Source organism: Sorex fumeus, unplaced genomic scaffold (assembly GCF_029834395.1).
Source record: "Sorex fumeus unplaced genomic scaffold, SorFum_2.1 ptg000007l, whole genome shotgun sequence".
Lineage (NCBI taxonomy): Eukaryota > Metazoa > Chordata > Mammalia > Eulipotyphla > Soricidae > Sorex > Sorex fumeus.
Window position 1 is genome coordinate 60568288 of NW_026606064.1, and position 21749 is coordinate 60590036.

The window sequence follows — 21749 nt, forward strand, 5'->3', positions numbered from 1 at the left end:
CGTTCTACTAACACCAAACATCAGGTAAGTGGCACAAATGCTGACCGACTTCAACTGTGAGTGTGGAAAGGTCAGATTACAGATGAATCTCATAAAGACAATGTTCATGAGAAACAGTCTTGTTCCTGACGTTCCATTCACTCTCAATGGAATGACCATCTCCAAATGCAACACTTATGTGTACCTAGGTCGAGAAGTCAACATGACGAATGACCTGGCACCTGAGTTGCACAGGAAGAAAAGAGCAGCTTGGAACACTTTCAAGAGCAATTCGAAGAAATAACTAACAGGTCGAAGAACCTCCAGCTCCGAGCACATCTCTTCAATTCCCCTGTCTTCCTGCATTAACATACACCTCAGAAACCTGGGTCCTATGAAAACAGGATGAGAACGCTATTCGGGTTTCTCAAAGAGGAATCAGAAGAGCTATGCTTGGCAGTATCATGCTTCACTCAAATGAGAGAAAGAATCCAGCGTTCCAACCTCTGTCAACTCTCAAGAATAAGGGACGCTTTCTTGTTTGCCAAGGCATCGAAAATCAGATGGGCTGGACACGTAATGAGATTTAGAGATGACTGCTGGACTAGAGCCATTACCGACTGGATTCCATGGGACGTCAAAAGACCGCGTGACTGCCCACCTACGAGATGGTCAGACATCTTCGTCAAGACCCTGAACAATTGGTTTCAGTCTCTTCGTGTTCCTAGAACGAGCAGATGCCATTGGGCAATGCTAGCACACAACGGGGATGAATGGAGACGTTACTGGTGCCCGCTCGAGCAAATCGATGAGTAATGGGATATCAAGTGACCAAGTGATCAAGGTGAGAAGAGCCCTCTCGGAATGCCCAACAAGCTACCGAGAGTATCCCGCCTGCATGGCAGAGCCTGGCAAGCTCTCCGTGGCATATTCAATATGCCAAAAGTAGTAACAACAAGTCTCACAATGGAGACATTACTGATATCCCCTCAAGCAAGTTGATGAACAGCAGGAGGACAGTGCTACAGGACAGTGCTACAGTTGAGAAGAGGCAGTGTGCTGTATTGTATTAAATGATTTGAATCGACTTTTGTTAGTTTAGCTTCCCATGATTCCATTTGCTGTTTCTCTAAATTTTGTTGGAGCAGCAATGTGAAATTTGTTACATGGCTGCTAAGGGGGCAGGCTAGGAGATGGCAGGGACCCTGGGGACACTGGTGGTGAGATTGATGTTGCAACAGTATAAGCCTGAAACAGCTATTATGAGCAGCTTTCTAAAACATGTCATCTTAATTTAAAGCAATTAAAATGTGAAAAAAATTTTCTTTACTTTTGATACAGTTGAACTTAGTACCAACCTTGAGCTATTGCAAGATGGCATTTTTATTTTCAAGACCTGATGTGCATTGTACCTGTTCTTGTAGGTGTCTCTATTGGACTGTGGGCATAGTCACGCAGAACTGACTCAGTCAAATCTGTACGAGACCAGAGATGTGGAGGTTGCCCGCTGCGGAGCACTGGCTCTATGGAGCTGCAGTAAAAGTTACGCAAACAAAGAAGCCATTCGGAAGGCTGGGGGTTTCCCTCTCTTGGCTCGGCTCCTGAAGACTTCCCACGAGGACATGCTAATTCCAGTGGTGGGGACCTTGCAAGAATGTGCATCAGAGGTGTGCAATTGGTGATTTCTCTTGCTGACATTGACCATAGTATTCTTTAGTCACAAAATAAGTTTTTTTTAATTTTATTAGTGAAACACCATGAGGTACAGTTGTAGACTTACAAATTTTTGTGCTTAGGTTTCAGTTATACAATGATCAAGTATGCATCCCTCCACCAGTGCCCATTCTACACCACCAATGATCCCAGTATCCCACCAACAGTCTCTGTGGTTGTGTGATGATATCTCATTGTTGTATTGATCTGCATCTCCCTGATGATTAATGATGTAGAGCATTTTCTCATGTGCCCTTTTGCCATTCGGATTTCTTCTTTGAGAAAGTTTCTGTTAGTTTCGTCGCCTCATTTTTGATGGGGTTGGATGTTTTCTTCTTGTGGAGTTCAACCAGTACTTTGTATATCCTTGATGTCAACCCTTTGTCGGATGAGTATTGGGTGAATATCCTTTCCCAAACTGTAGAATGTCTTTGTATTTTGGTCACTGTTTCTTTTGAGGTGCAGAAGCTTCTTAGTTTAAGATAGTCCCATTTGTCTATCTCTGTTTTCACTTGCTTGGCCCTTGGCTGACATCTTTGAAGATACCATTCGCTTCAATGTCGTGGAGGGTTTTGCCAACCTTGTCTTCATTGTACCTTATGGATTCTGGTCTGATGTTGAGATATTTAATCCATTTTGACCTTACTTTTGTACATAGTGTTAGGAAGAGATCTGAGCCCATTGTTTTTCATGTAGCTGTCCAGTTTTGCCAGTACAATTTGTTAAAGAGGCTTTGCTTGCTCCACTTCACATTCCTTGGAATCCCTTAGCAAAGACTAGATGATCATATGTTTGGGGTGAGGTGTCAGTATATTCAGCCCTGGTCTGCAGCTCTGCCTTTGTTCCAGTACAATGCTGTTTTAATTATTACTGCTTTGTAGTAGAGTTTGAAGTTAGAGAGGTTGATTCCTCCCATTTTCTTTTTCCCAAGAATTGCTTTAGCTATTCATGGGGGCTTATTTTTCCATATGAATTTCAGGAGTGCAGTGCTCCATTTCTTTGAAGAATGTCATGGGTATCATTATAGGGATCACACTGAATTTGTACAACGCTTTGGGAAGTATTGCCATTTTGACAGTGTTAATTCTCCTGATCCATGAGCAGGGGATATCTTTCCATTTTCTCATGTCTTATTTTATTTCCTGAAGTAGCATTTTGTAATTTTATTTGTAGAGGTCTTTTATGTCCTTACTTAAGCTGATTCCTAGGTACTTGATTTTCTGGGGCACAATTGTGAACGGAATTGTTTTTTTTTTTCATGTCTTTTCCTTCTCTCTCACTATTTGCGTATTGGAAAGCCATGGACTTTTGGGTATTGATTTTATAGCCTGCAACTTTATTATACAAGTCTATTGTTTCTAGGAGTTTCTGGGTAGAGGTTTTAGGATTCTCAAGTATAGTATCATATCATCTGCGAATAGTGAGAGCTTGATTTCTTTCTTTCCTATATGAATGCCCTTAATATCTTTTTCTTGCCTCACCGCTATTGCAAGTACTTCCAGTACTGTATTGAACAGCAGTGGAGAGAGTGAGCATCCTTCTCTCATCCCTGATCTTAGAGGGAAGGTTCTCAGTTTTTCCTCGTGGAGGATGATGCTTGCTGTAGGCTTGTGGTAGATGGCTTTAACTATACTGAGGAAAGTCCCCTCTATCCCCATTTTGGCGAGGGTTTTCATCATAAACGGGAGCTGGATCTTGTCAAATGCTTTCTCTGCATCTATTGATATGATCTTATGTTTTTCCTTTTTTTTGATATGATGGATTATGTTGATTGATTTCCAAATGTTAAGCCATCCTTGCATCCCTGGTATGAATCCTACTTGGTCATGGTGTGTGATCTTTTTGATGAGTTGTTGCATTCTATTTGCTAGTATTTTGTTGAGAATCTTTGCATCCATGTTTATCAGGGATATCGGCCTGTAGTTTTCTTTTCTTTTGGTGTCTTTGTTTCCTTTTGGTATTAGAGAGATACAGGCTTCATAGAAACTGTTTGGGAGAGTTTCTGTTTCTTCCATTTCCTGGAAAAGCTTGAGAAGAACTGGCAATAGGTCCTCTTTACATGTTTGGAAAAGTTCACTAGTGAATCCATCTGGACCCCAGCTTTTGTATTGGGGAAGACTTTTGATTACAATTTCAATTTGCTTGATGTTAATAGGTCTATTCAGGGATTCTAGATCTTCTTGATTCAGCCTTGGGAGATTATAGGAGTCCAGGAATTTATCCATTTCTTCTAGGTTCTCTTGTTTCGTGGCATACAGACTTTCAAAGTAGTCTCTGATGATCTTATGAATTTCTTTGGTTTCTGTTGTGATATACCCCATCTTATTTATGATTTGGTTTATTAGGGTTCTCTCTCTTTCTTTGTGAGTCTTGCTAGTGGTTTATCTATCTTGTTTATTTTCTCAAAGAACCAGCTCTTGGTTTCCTTGATCTTTTGGATTTATTTATTTATTTATTTATTTTTGGATTCTATGTCATTGGTTTCTGCTCTAAGTTTTATGATCTCTTTCCTTCTGCCTGATATGGGCTCCTTTTTTTGATCCTTTTCTAAGATCTTGAGTTTTAACGTCAAGTTGTTTTTGTGGGCCCTCACTTCCTTTCTGAGAAATGCTTGCAGAACTATAAATTTTACGCATAACCCAGCTTTAGCTGAGTCCCATAGTTTCTGGTATCTCGTTTCTTCATTCTCATTTGTTTCCAGGTATCTTTTGATTTCATCCTTGACTTCCTTCCTGACCCACTCATTGTTCAACATTGAGTAGTTCAATTTCCATGTGTTTGATTTTGTTCACTGTGTCTGTGCGTGATTCACTTCTATTCTCAGTGCATCGTGGTCTGAAAAGATTGTTGATACTATTTCTATCTTCCTTATTCTATTGAGGTATCTTTTGTGGCCTAGCACATGGTCTATTTTGGAAAATGTTCCGTGTGTACTGGAGAAGAATGTGTATTCTTTCTTTTTGTGCTGTAAATTTCTGGATAGGTCTATAATCCCTCTCTCTTCTATTTTTTCCTTTAAATACAATGTTTCCTTGCTGAGTTTTGTTCTTGTTGATCACTCCAGAGGTGACAAAGCGATGTTGAAGTCTCTGGCTACCATTGTGTTGCTAGCAATGTCCTCCTTAAAATTTTTCAGCAGTTGTTTTAAATATTTAGCTGTTCCTTCATTATGTGCGTATACATTTAAGAGTGTGATTTCTTCCTATTGTACATACCCCTTGATAAATAGAAATGGCCTTCGCTGTTCCTTCTAATCTTTTTCAACCTAAAATTTATGTTGTCGGATCCTATATGGCCACCCCAGCTTTTTTGAGGGAGCTGTTTGCTTGCAGGATTGCTTTCCATCCTTTAACGTTGAGTCTGTGTTTGCTCTGACTGTTCAGTTGAGTTTCAACGGCAGAATGTTGGGTTCTGTCTCTGAATTCATTTTGCCACTCTGTGTCTCTTAATTGGTGAATTTTGACCATTGACGTTGAGAGAGATTATTGTTATGGGGTTTTGTGTCATGTTCCTGTAAGTGTCTGTTGTGCTTGTAGGGTTTGTCTTGTCTTATAGTAGCCCCTTTAGTCCTTTTAGGTTTGGTTTTGAGTCTATGGAGTTCCTGAGCTGCTGTTTATCCAGAAAATAGTATATCATTCCTTCAAGTTTTAGTGAGAGTTTAGTTGGATAGAGTATTCTTGGTGAAGAGTTCATTTCAGTGAGTTTTTTCATTATATCCAACCATTGCCTTCGGCTTGGAGGGTTTCCTCTGATAGGTCTACTGTGAACCTAAGGGGTGCTCCTTTGTATGTGATTTCCTTCTTTGACCTTGCTGTTTGCAGTATTGTGCCTCTATCCACAGCATCCATCATTCTAACTATGATAAGTCTGGAGGTTTTTTTTTGGTTAGGGTCTCTTTTAGCTAGCACCCTTTGGGCTTCTTGAATCTGAATGACTGCCTTGTCCAGCTCTGGGAATTTTTCAGCAATGACTTGTTTAACCGTGGCTTTTTCATTGGAATTGTTTCCCTGACCTTCTGGTACTCCAATGATTCTTATGTTGTTCCTCTTGGAATCATCTCCTAGGACCTGATTCGCTCTAAAGCTATTTTGAGGTCTTTTGCCATTTTTTGTTGATGCCTGTTGGTTTGGTGCAGCTGATTTTCCAGCTCACTGATTCTGTGTTCAGCTGTGGCCATTCTACTCTTGAGGGCACAAACTGAGTTTTTTATTTCATCTACAGAATCTTTTATTTGTGACATTTCTGTGAGTAGCTTTCCAATTTCTGCTCTCATTTCTTCCCATAATTTCTTGATTTTTTTCATGTCCTCCTTTAATTTACTAGATATTTGTCTCACTGTTTCATTGAGTTCATTGAACACCTTCATTATTTCATATCTGAATTCTTTCTCAGAGAGGTCCCTTAGGTGAGTAGCACCTACTGAGGCTTCTGGGCTCTTTTCATTGTCCTCCCCACGTGGTGAGGATTTGCGTTGTTTCTTCATTTTGGTGTGGAGGTATGGAGACTGAGATGTTACTTGAGATTGCTGGGTACCCTGTAGCTGCGTGAGCATCCGCCTGCCCAAAATTAGGCCACACCCACATTTACAAAAGCCACACCTGCTTTAGAAGAGGCCATGCCCCTTATCGGTACCTGGTGTGTGTGGGGGTTACAACATGGGGGTGGAAGAAGACCGGCACAGCGTTGGGGATGAACAGGAAGAGGCTCAGGAATGCTGAGTGTCCCAAGGTCCTAGAGGACACCTAGGGCACATACGTGGAGAAAGCCAAGTAACGGGTTCTAATACTGACGACTAACTAACCTGGGGGAGGAAGAAGACTGGCATAGCGTTGGGGACGAACAAGAAGAGGCTCAGGAATGCTGAGCGTTCCAGGGTCCTAGAGGATGCCTGGGGCGCATATGTGGAGAAAGCCAAGTCCCAAAATAAGTTTTAAAGAGCCTGGCGATCGTGCAATGAATAGGACATTTGCCTTTCATGCGGCAAACCTGTATTTGATCCCTGGCACCCCATAAATTCCCACAAGCCTGCCAGGAATGATCCCTGTGTGCAGAGCCAGGAAACCCCTCAGCATTGCTGGTTGTGGCACAAAAACAAGGAAAAAAATTACAGTTATCATGATTACCAAAGCGTTCCCCCCTCCCCCAAGAAATTGCCTTCTATTGAAAGATCAAAACTGTAGACGTTTAAGGTTTTTGTGTGATAAACATTTTATATGGGGCCGGAGCAATAGCACAGCAGGTAGGGCATTTGCCTTACACGTGGCTGACCCGGGTTTGATTTCCAGCATCCCATATGGTCCCCTGAGCACCGCCAGGAGTAATTCCTGAGTGCAAATCCAGGAGTAACCCCAGTGCATCGCCAGGTGTGACTCAAGAAGCAAAAAAAAAACCAATCTTTTTATTGTATTTGAAGCAACGTGGTTAGAATAGTGTTGATATTAATTGTATTATAAATTACTGCGTCATCATTCTCAACACCACTCAAGTTCCTGGAATCCTCTAGTACTGACCTTGTATTAGCACTTCCTGGTCCTTGCTTTGTTTCTTTATGTACCACATACGAGAGAGATCATCTGCTTTTCCCCTCCTTCCTCTGACTTATTTCACTTCATGTGAACCCTCCCCTCCTTAACTTCATCAATGTTACAGTGAAAGGCAAGTTTTTATCTCATTGCTGAATATTATTCCAGTGTGTCTATATACCTAAATCTTTATCCTTTCACCTGTCATGACACATTTGTGTTTCTTCCTGATCTTGACTGTTGTACATGGTGCTGTTCATGAGCACAGAGATAGATTTATCTTTTCACATTGATGACGTAGTGTTCTTGGGGTAAATGCCAATGAGTGGGTTTGCTAGGTTAGCCTTTTAAATGGCGACTAATTTCACTTAGTGTTGTTGGTAGGTGACGGTGAGCTATGCTGTTTATTAAGAAAATCTGCTCAGTGTTATTAATGCAAAGAAGAACTTCTGCTCATGCACTATACACACACAAAATATTTAACCATATGTTCCTAGGAAAACTACCGAGCTGCAATAAAAGCAGGCAAAATTATTGAAAATCTAGTGAAGAACCTAAATAGTGAAAATGAACAGCTACAGGAGCATTGTGCCATGGCCATCTACCAGGTAGGTGGGATTCTTGTACAGTTGTGCAATTACTGCTCTTACGGTTGAAGAAGCGTTTCTTTCTTTCTTTCTTTATAAATTCTTTTTTTTACTGAATCACAATGGGATAGAGCATTATAAAGCCATTCATGATTGGATTTCAGTTTTACAATATTTCAACACCCATCCCACCATCAGTGTATGTTTCCCAGCACCAATGTCCCCAGGTTCCCTCCCATCACCCCCACCCTCATCCCCTGCCTCCTCTGTGGCAGGCGTGAAGCAGAATTTCTTTTTTTTTTTTGTGAGGGAAAAAGGAAGTTTTTTTTCCCCTTTATTTTATTTTATTTTATTTTTTTTTTACAGTTGTAGATTTACAATTTTTTGTGCTTGGGTTTCAATTATACAATGATCAGATACCCATCCCTCCACCAGTGCCCATTTTTCACCACCATGGATAATATCCCTCCCACCCCCATCCCCCATCCCCCCATCTCTGTGGCAGTGCAATCCCCTGTGTTCTCTCTCTCCGTTTGGGTGTTGTGGTCTGCAAAAGAGGCATTGAGTGGCAAACATGTTCAGTCCATAGTCTACTTTCGACATGCATCTCCCCTCCTGGGAGGATCCTCCAAACATCCTTTATTTGGTGCTCCCTTCTCTATCTGAACTGCCCTTTCCTCTAGGATAACCGGCTGGCCTCTAAGTTATGGAGTAATCATCCTGGTGCTGATCTCAGCTATTCTTGGGTATTAATCTCATACTTTGTTACTTTATATCCCCCAGATGAATGCAATCTTTCTATGTCTATCCCTCTCTTTCTGACTCATTTCGCTTAGCATGATGCTTTCCATAGCAATATGATCGACTGGTTCAGCACCTCCATGATTGTGCGAGGAACGCCAAGAGAGAGAGATAGCCACAAAAAAATGCCTTTCTTCAAAAACCCTTAAGCTTATTCACCAGTGTGGCTTGGCGCATGCCTCAGGCAACCATAAACGAACGTCCAAGCTCTCAAAGCAGTGCAGAGATGCGATAAAGGAAGACCTCAAAGAGAGAAGAGCAGCAGTGCTGGTAGATGCGGCACAAGCTGGGAAAAGCATTTGTAATGCCCAGCTGTCTTTCACCAACTACAAGACCAGGATGACTGCCCTCTGACATCCTGAAGGATCTATCACATCTTCCAGAAGGGCAATGGAGAAGATTATTCATGACTTCTACCCAGATCTCTTTGATAGCCATATCCACCCGCCCACATACCAAATTCCTCAGGATGGATATGTCGTTCCCAACATTCTCCCTTCAGAAATCCAACACGCCATTTCGTCGGTAAAGAAATGAACAGCACCTGGCCCAGACAAGGTCAGACATGAACACTTGAAGAACCTGCCATCAGTACTCATCAATACTCTGGCTCGGCTCTTCACATGCTACCTGTCTGAATGCAAGGTTCTGTCCCAATGGAAAACCAGCAGGACTGTACTACTGTACAAGAAGGGAGACATCCACGACATTGGCAAGTATTGCCCCATCTGCCTAGTGTCTGTCATCTACAAGCTGTTCACTCGCGTCATCCTGAATAGGATTAGCAGAACACTAGATGAAGGACAATCATGTGAGCAAGCCGGGTTCTGCAAAGGATTCAGCACCATCGACCATATCCACATGATAACCAAGCTCTTTGAGGATTCTTGGGAGTTCAAGATGCCACTCTATCTAACGTTCATTGATTTAAAAAAGGCCTTTGATTCTGTTGATATGGAATTGGCCATTGAAACCCTAGCCAATCAGGGCTTCAAACTCAATACAGCAGAATCCTCCGTGATCTGTATTATGGATTCACTACCAGGATCTCACCATTCTACAAAGAAGTGATCATCGATGTCAAGAGAGGGGTTCAGCAGGGTGATACTGTTTCACTGAAACTCTTCAGTGCCACCCTCGAGAACGTCATACAATGACTGGAATGGGAAGGAATGGGAGTGAAGATAAATGGTCACTAGCTACACCACCTCTGCTTTGCTGATGACATTGTTTTAATAACACCAAACATTAGCCAAGCAGCACAAATGCTGGCCGACTTCAACCGTGAGTGTGGAAAGGTCAGACTTTAGCTGAATCTCACGAAGACAATGTTTATGAGAAACAGCCTCGTTCCTAACGCTCCATTTGCTTTCAATGGAACAACCATCTCCGAATGCAACAGCTAGTATACCTAGGTTGAGAAGTCAACATGATGGATGATCTGACACCTGAGTTGCGCAGGAGGAAGAGAGCGGCTTGGAACGCCTTCAAGAGTGTTGAGGAAATAGCTAAGAGGATGAAGAACCTCCAGCTCCGGGCACATCTCTTTGATTCCACTGTTTTTCCTGCATTAACATATGCCTCAGAGACCTGTGCCCTATGAAAACAGACGAGAATGCTATTTGGGTCTCTCAAAGAGAAATCAAAAGAGCTATGCTTGGAGTATCACGTTTCACTCAAATGAGACAAAGAATCCGGAGTTCTGACCTCCGTTGATGATCAGGAATCAGGGACGCTGCCTTGTTTGCCAAACCATTGAAAATTAGGTGGGCTGGACACGTAATAAGATTGGAGACAACTGCTGGACTAGAGCCATTACCGACTGGATTCCACGGGACGTCAAAAGACCGCGTGGCCGCCCACCTACAAGATGGTCAGACTTCTTCGTCAAGACCCTGAATTATCAGTTGAGGCTCTTCGTGTTCCTAGAATGAACACATGCCATTGGGCTCCACTAGCACGTGACAGGGACAAATGGAGACATTACTGACGCCCACTCGAGCAAATCAAAGATTAATGGGAAGTCAAGTGATCAAGTGAAGTGATTTTATATATAAATCTCTTTTCTAATTCTCACTCTCAGAGAACCTGGCAGGCTACTGAGAGTACCATGCCCACACATATGCCTGACTGTGAACACCTGTAAAGGTGATTAGAGGCTGCCCCAAAAGCCTCCATCCCTCTCAGAGAGCCTGGCAAGCTACCGAGAGTATCCCACCCGCTCAGCAGAGCCTGGCAAGCTACCCATGGAGTACTCAATATGCCAAAAACAGTAACAATGATGGTACTCATTCCCCTGCCCCTGGAAGAGCCCCCAGTATGCCATCGGGCTATACTAGTATGTGACAGGGATGAATGGAGATGTTACTGGTGCCTGCTCGAACAAATCGATGAACAGGGTGATTGTGATAGTGATAGTGATTTTATAATCTTTAGTTATAAATAGGTTATTTATGTAGTATAAAATAGCTGAATATGTATATGATCCCTCTGTACTGCCTTTCATATAGTCTATCAACCATAATGATGATGAGAAAGTTATTTCTTACAATAAAAAGTATAAACATGGGGCTGGAGAAATAGTACAGCAGGAAGGCACTTGCCTTGCACACAGGCAACATAGGTTTGATCTCCAGCACCTTGTATGTTCCTCCAAGCCCTATCCAGGGATGATCATTGAGCACAGAACCAGGAGAAAGCCCCGAGTATCACCGTTGTGGTCCCAAAACTGATGGAAGAAAAAGATAAACATATATATGTTCATGTCTTATCTTTTAATGAATTTTATTATATTAATCTTACTTTATTTGTTGGCCTATATTTTATAGAGTGCCAGGAAAATTGGAATGGTGAAGGGAAAGAAAAGATGGACTTGAAAAATGGGTCATGGCTTTTATTAACCACACCAGCTATTAGTTAACCAGAGTATATTGCTTTTTTTACACTTAATGACCATGAGATACAGTTACAAAGTTGTTCATAATTGGGTTTTACTCATACAATATTTCACCACCTGTCCCTTCATCAGTGTTCATTTCTGACGACCAGTGTCTCCAGTTTCCCTCCTGGCCCCCTTCCCCCAGCCCATGTCTGTGGCAGACACTTATCTCTCTGTCTCTCTGTCTCTGTCTCTGTCTCTCTCTCTCTCTCTCTCTCTCTCTCTCTCTCTCCCTCCTTCTCTCTCTCCCTCTCTCCCTCTATTTCTCCTTCTCTGTACCCCTCTCCATCTTTCCCTCCTTCCCTCCCTCCCCTTTTGGGCATTATGGTTTGCAGTAGAGGTCAGAGTACACTTTTTAAAAAATTAATTAATTAATTAATTATTTTTAATTTTTATTAGTGACAAACCAAGAGGTACAGTTGTAGACTTACAAATTTTTGTGCTTGGGTTTCAATTATACAATGATTAAGTACCCATCCCTCCACCAGTGCCCATTCTCCACCACCACTCACTGATCCCAGTATCCCTCCCACCCCCCATCCCCCCATCCCACCCTGCCTCTGCGGCAGGGCATTCCCTTTTGTTCTCTCTCTCCTTTTGGGTGCTGTAGTTTGCAAAAGAGGAATTGAGTGGCAATCATGTTTGGTCTATAGTCTACTTTCAGCATGCTTCTCCCATCCTGGGGGGATCCTCCCAATACTCTTTATTTGGTGCTCCCTTCTCTATCTGAGCTGCCTTTTCCCATAGCATGTGTGACTGGCCTCCAAGCCATGGAGTAAACCTCCTGGTACTTATCTCGGCTATTCTTGGGTGTTAGTCTCCTAATTTGTTACTTTATGTTCCCCGGATGAATGCAGTCTTTCTATATCTATCCCTCTCTTTCTGACTTATTTCACTTAGCATGATGCTTTCCATGTAGTACCACTTGTATGTAAATTTAATGACTTCATCTTTTCTAACAGCTACATAGTACTCCATTGTGTAGATGTACCAAAGTTTCTTTAACCAGTCATCTGTTCTCAGGCACAGTGTAGACTTCTTAGAGGAATGATTTTCAACACATTTTTTTTGTAGATCTTATTTTTTTAAATTTTTTTATTTTATTTTTTTTAATTTTATTAGTGAAGCACCATGAGGTACAGTTGTAGATTTACAAATCTTTGTGCTTGGGTTTCGGTCATACAATGATCAAATACCCATCCCTCCACCAGTGCCCATTTTCCACCACCATGGATAATATCCCCCTCCCACCCCCCCCTCCCACCCTGCCTCTGTGGCAGGGCATTCCCTTTTGTTCTCTCTCTCCTTTTGGGTGTTGTGGTCTGCAAAATAGTCATTGAGTGGCAAACATGTTCAGTCCATAGTCAACTTTCAACATGCATTTCCCCTCCTGGGAGGATCCTCCAAACACCCTTTATTTGGTGCTCCCTTCTCTATCTGAACTGCCCTTTCCCCTAGAATACCTGGCTGGCCTCCAAGCCATGTAGCAATCCCCCTGGTGTTGATCTCAGCTATTCTTGGGTATTAATCTCATATTTTATTGCTTTATATCCCCCAGATGAATGCAATCTTTCTATGTCTATCCCTCTCTTTCTGACTCATTTTGCTTAGCATGATACTTTCCATATTCAATACTTTTAAAGTAAAAGTTAAGCAGACAGATAGGATAAGCAAAGGTGTAGAAAGCTGCATATCAGTATGAGAACATTTCTACATGTAAGTAGAGGATTATATTATTTGCAAGAGCTGCCAGAACTAGGTACCATATATAGCTTGTATATAGTCTGACTTCTTTTTGTTTGTATTTTTGTTATTTCTGGGTCAAACCAGGCACGCTGAGGGCTTACGCCTGGCTTTGAGCTCAGGGATCACCGAAGGGCTCCTGGGAACCAATATGCCAGGGATAGAAACTACTTTACCCATGTGCTATCTCTCCAGTCAAGCCTACCTTCTTAAACTGTGGGTTAAGACCCTGCCACAGGAGATCCAAATATGGGGGTTGCAAGCATCTTTAAAAAATTTATCGAAAATTTCTTATAGGTAAGCATTTTATTTGTATTCCTGTTTTATGTGAAAAACAGAGTCAGGTAAAAATTTCTTGAGCTAAAAGGGGTCAGAATTGGAAAGTTTTAGAAGCCCTGGTTCATAGGACAGACAGACATTTCCTCACAACTCTGGAGTCTGCAAACCCAAGACCAAGTTGTTGAGAGAGTTGGTTTCTTCTAAGAACTCTCCTGCTTGTAGACATGTCTCTATGCCCATGTGTCCTGCCCCTGTCTGGATACAGGACATTAGTCAAACTGTATTAGAGCACGCAAATGACCTTGTGTTGACATTAATTACCTCTTTAAACATCATATCTTCATGTTTCTTCATATTCTGATAACTTCACTATGTGAATTTTGAAGATACACAGCTCAGCTCATAATAAATATGTGTGGCTTTGAGGTATACTAATGTTTGGTTAGAAACAGAGATTAACGTTTAAAAGTTGTCATTGATGCAGAACCTAAAACCATACATTGAACACATAGAAGACAAACAAGACAGGTGCCTTTTGATGCATTAGGATGATGGTTTTGTCAGGTGGCCCTCATGGATGATTCCTTGTTGCACTGTGAACTGTTGCCTTAGAGACAACTAAATATTTAAACAATAACATGCCTATGCTAAATTAATCATCATTTTATCCTATAGCTTGGAAATGATAATCCGTTGGGATATCTATGTGTTACATATTTCAAAGAAGCACACAAATTTGTGGATAAACATGATTGAATACATTGTCAGTTCACATGACCATTGTTAAGTCCACAAAAATATTTGAGAGAATTGCTAATAATTCTTATTGCGGGGGTTATTTGGGGTCTAACTGAACAGGTCTTGAATAATTGCAGTGTTGGTCAAAACTGCTAGACATTGCCAAATGCATAACAAAGAAAGATGTCTATTGTCAGCTATAGCTGTCAGGCTACTGAAGGATAATATTTCACTTGCACATTCCTCAGAAAGTCACACTTTTTGAGAAGAAGCTCTTATATGTATTCCTTGATCATTGACCTTCTCTTACCTTATTTCTGTGTAGTGTGCTGAAGATGAGGAAACCCGAGATTTGGTTAGACTGCATGGAGGACTTAAATCCTTGGCCACTTTGCTCAATAATACAGACAATAAACAACGGTTGGCTGCTGTCACGGGGGCAATATGGAAATGTTCCATCAGCAAAGAGAATGTATCCAAGTAAGAGAAGGCATTCTACATTCTGTAGTGAGAATATGACCACCTACCCCACATTCTTGTGATTCAATGTCATTTCAATAAAAAGTCAATTAGAATGGTGCTCCTGCAATTTTCATAAAAACACATTCTGGGTTGGAGCCCAGAGGGGGTAGAACACTGCCTTGCGCTAAGCATTCAATCTGGGTTTGATCCCTAGTACCATGTATGAACCCCTGAGCTCTGCCAGAAGTGATTTTTGAGGGCAGAGCTAGGAATGAGACTTGAGCACTTGTTGAGTGTGGCAAAAAAAAGAAAAAAAAAGAAACTGACAGAATTTTTAAAATTTAGAAAAAATTTCTACTTCCTGTCCCCCAACTCACAGTTGATGGTTTCAAATGTGATTTCATCCCATTTTAAAGTTTTTGAAAATGTTTATGATCATTTGATTTATTTGATCATCAAATTCATCTCCTTAATTGTTTCATAGAGTTGACATTCTGCAATGAATGCAATGAGACAAATCTTCTTTGACCTTGTGATAATTTTCTTTACCAAGAAATTTACAGGTCTTATTTCAGACAAATTGGATTTTTGTTGTGTGAATAGCCCTTGTCACATGGAGGGAGCCCCACCAGAACAGGAAATTATTGATGAACCTCCTGAAAATAGATAATTATAATATCAATACTGTAAGACTTGTATGGTTGAATAAGCATATAATTGACATTTAATAGTTTTACATATTAATTTTATTTTACTTGCCAGCTAACTTTATACCCCAAATGATACTATTCTCCATTGTCTTTCCCCCTCGTTCCCCTTTCCTTGTGATGAACATAGATTCCGAGAATACAAAGCCATTGAAACTTTGGTGGGGCTTTTAACTGATCAGCCCGAAGAAGTACTTGTGAATGTGGTTGGTGCATTGGGAGAATGTTGCCAAGAATATGAAAACAGAGTCATTGTCCGGAAATGTGGTGGTATCCAACCACTTGTGAATCTCCTTGTTGGGGTGAATCAAGCTCTTCTTGTCAACGTCACAAAAGCAGTTGGTGCTTGTGCTGCAGATCCTGAAAGTATGACGTAAGTGACCTTAGAGATGCAATGGTTTTGAGAGTCTTAGAGAAAGGACTTGGGTAGTCTTAGAATACTGCAACCACTTAGAATTGATGTGCATGAATAATGAAAAAGTAAAATGTGTTTACACATAAGTAATGACAGGCTACTAAGTCAGAACAGAGCCAAATATACCTTTAAATGAGTAGGAGACTGAATCTTGGCATTTGAAAGCACTTAAAATACCCGGTAGTCAATTTCTCATATAAAAACCTTAATGATATCAATAATTTTTTACACTTCTAGGGAAGAAGTATCTCCAGATCTCAGGTAGTTTTAGGTAGTGTGCCTATAATTGTGCCTATAATATCCTTGTCAGATTCAGTTCTTCAAACATTTTACTATCTAGCAAAAACTGAACTGATGTGTGGAAGAGATACATTTTTAACCTGTTATCTTCATCCGTATATTCATCTTTTAAAAGGTTATTTATTTATTTAAAAATATTTTTTACAGACTTATAAACTATCATGATTATGTTTCAGTCAGACAGTGATCGAGTACACATCCTCCAACAATGTCCACTCTCCACCATCAATGTTCCCAGTATCCCTCCCACCACTCCCACCCCATTCCCTGCCTGTCTATGTGGCAGGCACATTCCCTTTTACTCTCTCTCCTTTTGAGTGCTATGGTTTGCAATACAGGTAGTAAGAGGCCATCATGTTTGGTCCATAGTCTACTTTCAACAAGTATCATTTACTTAGTGGCCTCTTCTCTTTCCCAGCTGCTTACTCCTCCAGCATGTGAGGCCAGCGTCCATGCTGTGGAGCAATCCTCCTGGCGCTTATCTCTATTATCCATGGGTGTTAGTCTCCCATTATTACTTTATATTCCACAAATGAGTGCAGTCATTCTATGTCTGTCCCTCTCTCTGTGACTCATTTCACTTAGCATGATTCTCTCCATGTTGATTCACTTATATGCAAATTTTATGATTTCATCTTTTCTAACAGCTGCATAATATTCCATTGTGTATCTGTACCAAAGTTTCTTTAACCAGTCACCTGTTCTTGGGCACTCAGGTTTTTTCCAGATTCTGGATGTTGTAAATAGTGCTGTAGTAAACCTACAAGTGCAGATGTCATTTCTACTGTAATTTTTTGCATCTCTGGATATATTCCCAGAAGTGGTATTGCTGGGTCAAATGGGAGCTTAATTTTTAGTTTTTTGAGTAATGTCCGTATTGTTTTCCCAAAAGCTGAACCAGTCAGCATTCCCAGCAGTGAAGGAGAGTCCCCTTCTCCCAATATCCATGCCAACACTGGTTGCTTTTGTTTTTTTTTTCTATGTGTGCCAATCTCTGTGGTGTGAGATGATGTCTCATTGTTTTGACCTGCATCTCCCTGATGATTAGTGATGAGCATTTTTTCCAAAAGGTATTCAAATTTCTTCTTTGAGAAAATTTCTTTTCATTTCATCGCCCCATTTTCTGATGGGATTGGATGTTTTCTTCTTGTAGAGTTCAACCAGGGTCTTATATATCCTTGTTATTTACTATTTATCAGAAAGGTTTTAGGTGAATATCCTTTCCCATTAAAATGAATATCCTTTCTCTGGGCTCAGTGGGACCCGGGAGCAGAAATCCTCTGCCTGCTTTCCCCAAATTTTGGCAACCCAGGAGTCACACCCAGAAGCCACCTCCTGCCTGCATCAGATAATCTCTTCATTGGCCACCCTCCAGAACTCACAGCTGCTTCTCCCAGAAGGGAGCATAAAATGAGGCTCCCATGACCATGCCACCAGACTCCACGCCATGCTGTTTTCACTCAGGGCACCCCAAGGGGTGCTGGGTAAGAGCCCTCCCCGCCCCAAGGGACCCAGTCCCAGCAGCCGACCTCCACTACCCAACTGCTGCCACACTCCAGGCCACTTTTCACATGCTTGGGCTGAGCCTCACATATGAGTGAACATATTTTTGGACATATCATGAGATACTCCCTACCCATTTTCCATAATTACCACACCATATTTGATGCAGTTCATACAGTAGGCAACAGATCATAGAGAAAAATATATATTTATATGTGTATATTTTATATATATATATTACTGGCACCCGCTGAAGTAAATCGATGAACAACGGGATGACAGTGATATGGTGATGCAGTGATCCTTTCCCATTCTCTAGACTGTCTGTATTCTGTCTGTATCCAGAGATATATGTATCTCGGAGAGCCTGGCAAGCTACCAAGAGTATCCTGTCTGCACGGCAGAGCCTGGCAAGCTACCCATGGCATATTTGTACATCAAAAACAGTAACAATAATGGGTCTCCTTCCCCTGACCCTGAAAGAGCCTCCAATATGGCAGCGTTAGGAAAGATGAGAAAGGAGAGGCTGCTAAAATCTCAGGGCCGGGACAAATGGAGACGTTACTGGCTGAAGTAAATCGATGAACAACGGGATGACAGTGATATGGTGATACAGTGATCCTTTCCCATTCTGTAGACTGTATTCTGGTCACTGCTTTTTTTTTTTTGAGGTGCAAAAGCTTCTGAGTTTAAGATTTGTTTATCTCTGTTTCCATTTGCTTAGTTAATGGTGTTTCATCTTTGAAGATACCTTTAGCTTCAATGTTGTGGAGGGGGGTTTTACCAAACTATTCTTCAATGTACCTTATGGATTCTGGTTTGATGTTGAGGTCTTTAATCCACTTTGATCTGATTTTTGTACATGATGTTAGGTAGATGTCTGAGCACATTTTTTTGCATGTTGCTGTCCAGTTTTGCCAGCACCATTTGTTAAAGAGACTTTCCTTGCTGAACTTTATATTTCTTGCTCCTTATCAAAGATTAGATGATCATATATTTGAGGGTGTGTGTAAGGATATCCAACCCTATTCCATTGATCTAAGGCTCTGTCTTTGTTCCAATCTTTTTTAATAATTACTGATTTGTAGTACAGTTTGAACTTGGGAAAGGTGATGCCTCCCATGTTTTTTTTCCCCAAGAATTGCTTTAGCTATTCGTGGGCACTTGTTGATCCATATCTATACTCATTCTTTAATTAGAAAGAAAAGATTTAAACATAGTAGAAGTTAACAATAAACAGATTATTCAGAGATTTTAAAGATTTTATGTATTTATATATCTCATGTACATGAGGGCAAAATATGAGGAGAGATAGTAAGAGACAGAGACAGAGAGAGAAATACAGAAAAGGTAGAACCCACGGGCATCAAATTTGTCATAGCACAGCTTTCCAGAGAAGTGTGTGTATGTGTGATGTATGTGTGTGTGTGTGTGTGTGTGTTTAATTGTATGTGTGGAGACAGGAAGGATATGTTTGTTTATACTATTTATATTGTAAGGCTGCACCCAGTCATGCTGTGAACGCTGAATAGTACCAATCACTGAACCCAGAGTCTCACACATGCAAGGCTTAAACCACATACCCAAGTTAAATTTATTTCAAGGAACTGTTTTATGCAGTGATGGAGATTTTGCAAGTCTATATTCTGAGGGGTAGTAGACTCAGCAGAGTTGCAGTTTGGTGATAGAGCTCTTTCTTTCTCTGGATGCATATTCTTTGTTTTACTAAGGTCTCAACTGATTGGAGGACGCACACTACATTATGGAGGTCAAGCTGTCTTACTTAACATCTACCATGTTAAACATTAATTTATCTATAGACACCATAATAGAAGAATGTGGGTTAATATTGAATGATAACTGGGCATTCTTGACCCCCCCTCAAATTCACACATTAAAGTAGCTAATATAAATTTACCTTCTGTCAAGTTAGCACTTCTGCATAAAACTCCCTAAGCCACAATTTCTTTATGAAGGCAATACACTAGTCTCCATTATCCATAATTTTTATTTCTATTTCCTCTGCCAGTTATAATTCGAAAATACTGTGTACAGTACTACATACAATACTACATAGAAAATATTTTTAGATAGTGGAATATAATATTAACATTTTCTCAGCATTGTTATTATTCTATTTTATTATTGTTAATCTTTTATTACTGTTATATATTGCTATGGGACTGGAGCAGTAGCACAGTGGGTAGGGAGTTTGCCTTCCACACCGCTGACCCGGATTCGATTCCTCTGTCCCTCTCAAAGAGCCTGGCTGCCAAGAGTATCCAGCCCACATGGCAGAGCCTGGCAAGCTCCCTGTGGCATATTTAGTATGCCAAAAACAGTAACAACAAGTCTCACAATGGAGACATTACTGGTACCCACTCGAACAAATCGATGAACAATGGGAGGACAGTGCTGCAGTGCATATATTGCTATAAATAATTTATAATTTAAATTTCATCATATGTACAAAAATATAGGAAACAACATATTACATTTTATAATGTTGTATTAGCCATAGTTTTAAGGCATCCATTGGGTGCCTAGAATTATTTCACAAAAAATTAAAGAAGGAGACTGCTATAGTGAAATGACACTGCTGCCTAAAACTCAGTAATTATCCTGAGTGCAGCCTAAAACATATTCGTCCTTTCCCCAGATAAGGTTACAAAATCCTTGGATGATTTTCAAGGATATGATTTCCTTTAACTTAAATACTAGATGTAAAGTTGATAATCAGGGTGTGGTCATAGAAAATACAACACAATATAGTTTATACATCTCATATCACATGGTAAGTGGATAAGTAAAAAAGATGAAGGAACTATCTATAAATATATAAATATATTTTTATAACAATACATAGCTTATGACAGTTATCTTCATTCCTATAGCTAATATTTATATTTATAGTATTCATGACTAGTATTTATAGCTACCTTCTTTCATTATTCATTCTGCATTACCTTTGCCAATCAGCCAGAATTTCAGCTTGTGTTGATTCTTCACCAGATGGCATTAACAGAATTTGCATTCATGAAAAGTCTGTACTATTTATGAGTCCAATATGAATTGGATTGCTACCATTTTCTATTGAAAATGAATTTAGTAAAAGAGGCCATGATAATCCTTGAGATATTCAAGGTATTCTCATGTAATGTTGAAATCTTTAATCCATTTTCAATTTTATAATGATGTGAAATAGGGGCCCAATTTCATTTTTTTGCATGTGGTTAACCAGTTTTTCCAACAGTATTTGTTGAATAGACTTTCCTTCCTCCATGGAGTACAAGTAGCTCCTTTGACATTTTCTGTTTTCTTCTTGCTCACAATTCCTTCATCAATTTTTCTCTCTCCTCTTACATTTTACTAAGCAGAGAAGAAAAGGTTGTGGTTTTGACACTGCATCTCTTCCGTTAAATATCTAAATTTTTCATAATTTTGACTTCCACAGAACACAAATACACAATTCATCTCTGATATTTGCCACCTTATAAAAAGGATTATCTTTGGTTCAGTTCCAGTAACATGGTCCTTTTTATCTCAGATGTCTCTAGAATAATTAATGTCTATACTAGTTTGTAGAGTTTTGTGACACTTGACTTTCAGTTAAGGACATAGACACTATAGACAAAGGAAAAAAGCGAGAAAAATCATATTTAAATGGCCCCAAGCACACATAATCTCTGTCTCTCTCTCTGTCTTTCTGTCTATGTCTCTGTCTCTCCCTCACTTGCTTGCTTGCTCGCTTGCTCCCTCTCTCTCTTGGGCCATACTGGACAGTGCTCAGGGATCACTCCTGCAATGCTGGGGGGACCTTATGAATGACAGCAATTGAACCTGGGTTATCCAGGTGCAAGCCAAGCACCCTTCCTGCTGTACTATTGCTCCAGCTCCCACAACTCTAAATCATAAGTGTGAAATATACCTGAAAAAATTGGTGGGGGGAAGGGGAGAGGCACATCCAGCAATGCTCAGGCCTTACTCCCAGTTCTGAGCTCAGGGATCACTCCTACTGATCTCTGGGGATGAAAGAGAGTGCTAAAGATAGAATCCTGTCAG

General features: G+C 40.5%; 1 protein-coding gene across 1 annotated transcript in view; it reads left to right on the forward strand.

Annotated features, from left to right (window-relative positions):
- Positions 1 to 21749, forward strand: part of ODAD2 (outer dynein arm docking complex subunit 2) — a 245771-nt gene that overhangs the window by 77327 nt on the left and 146695 nt on the right. Inside the window, 4 exon segments of the mRNA XM_056107146.1 lie at positions 1404 to 1646; positions 7712 to 7822; positions 14626 to 14780; positions 15600 to 15842. Of these exon segments, the coding sequence (XP_055963121.1) occupies positions 1404 to 1646; positions 7712 to 7822; positions 14626 to 14780; positions 15600 to 15842 (752 nt within the window).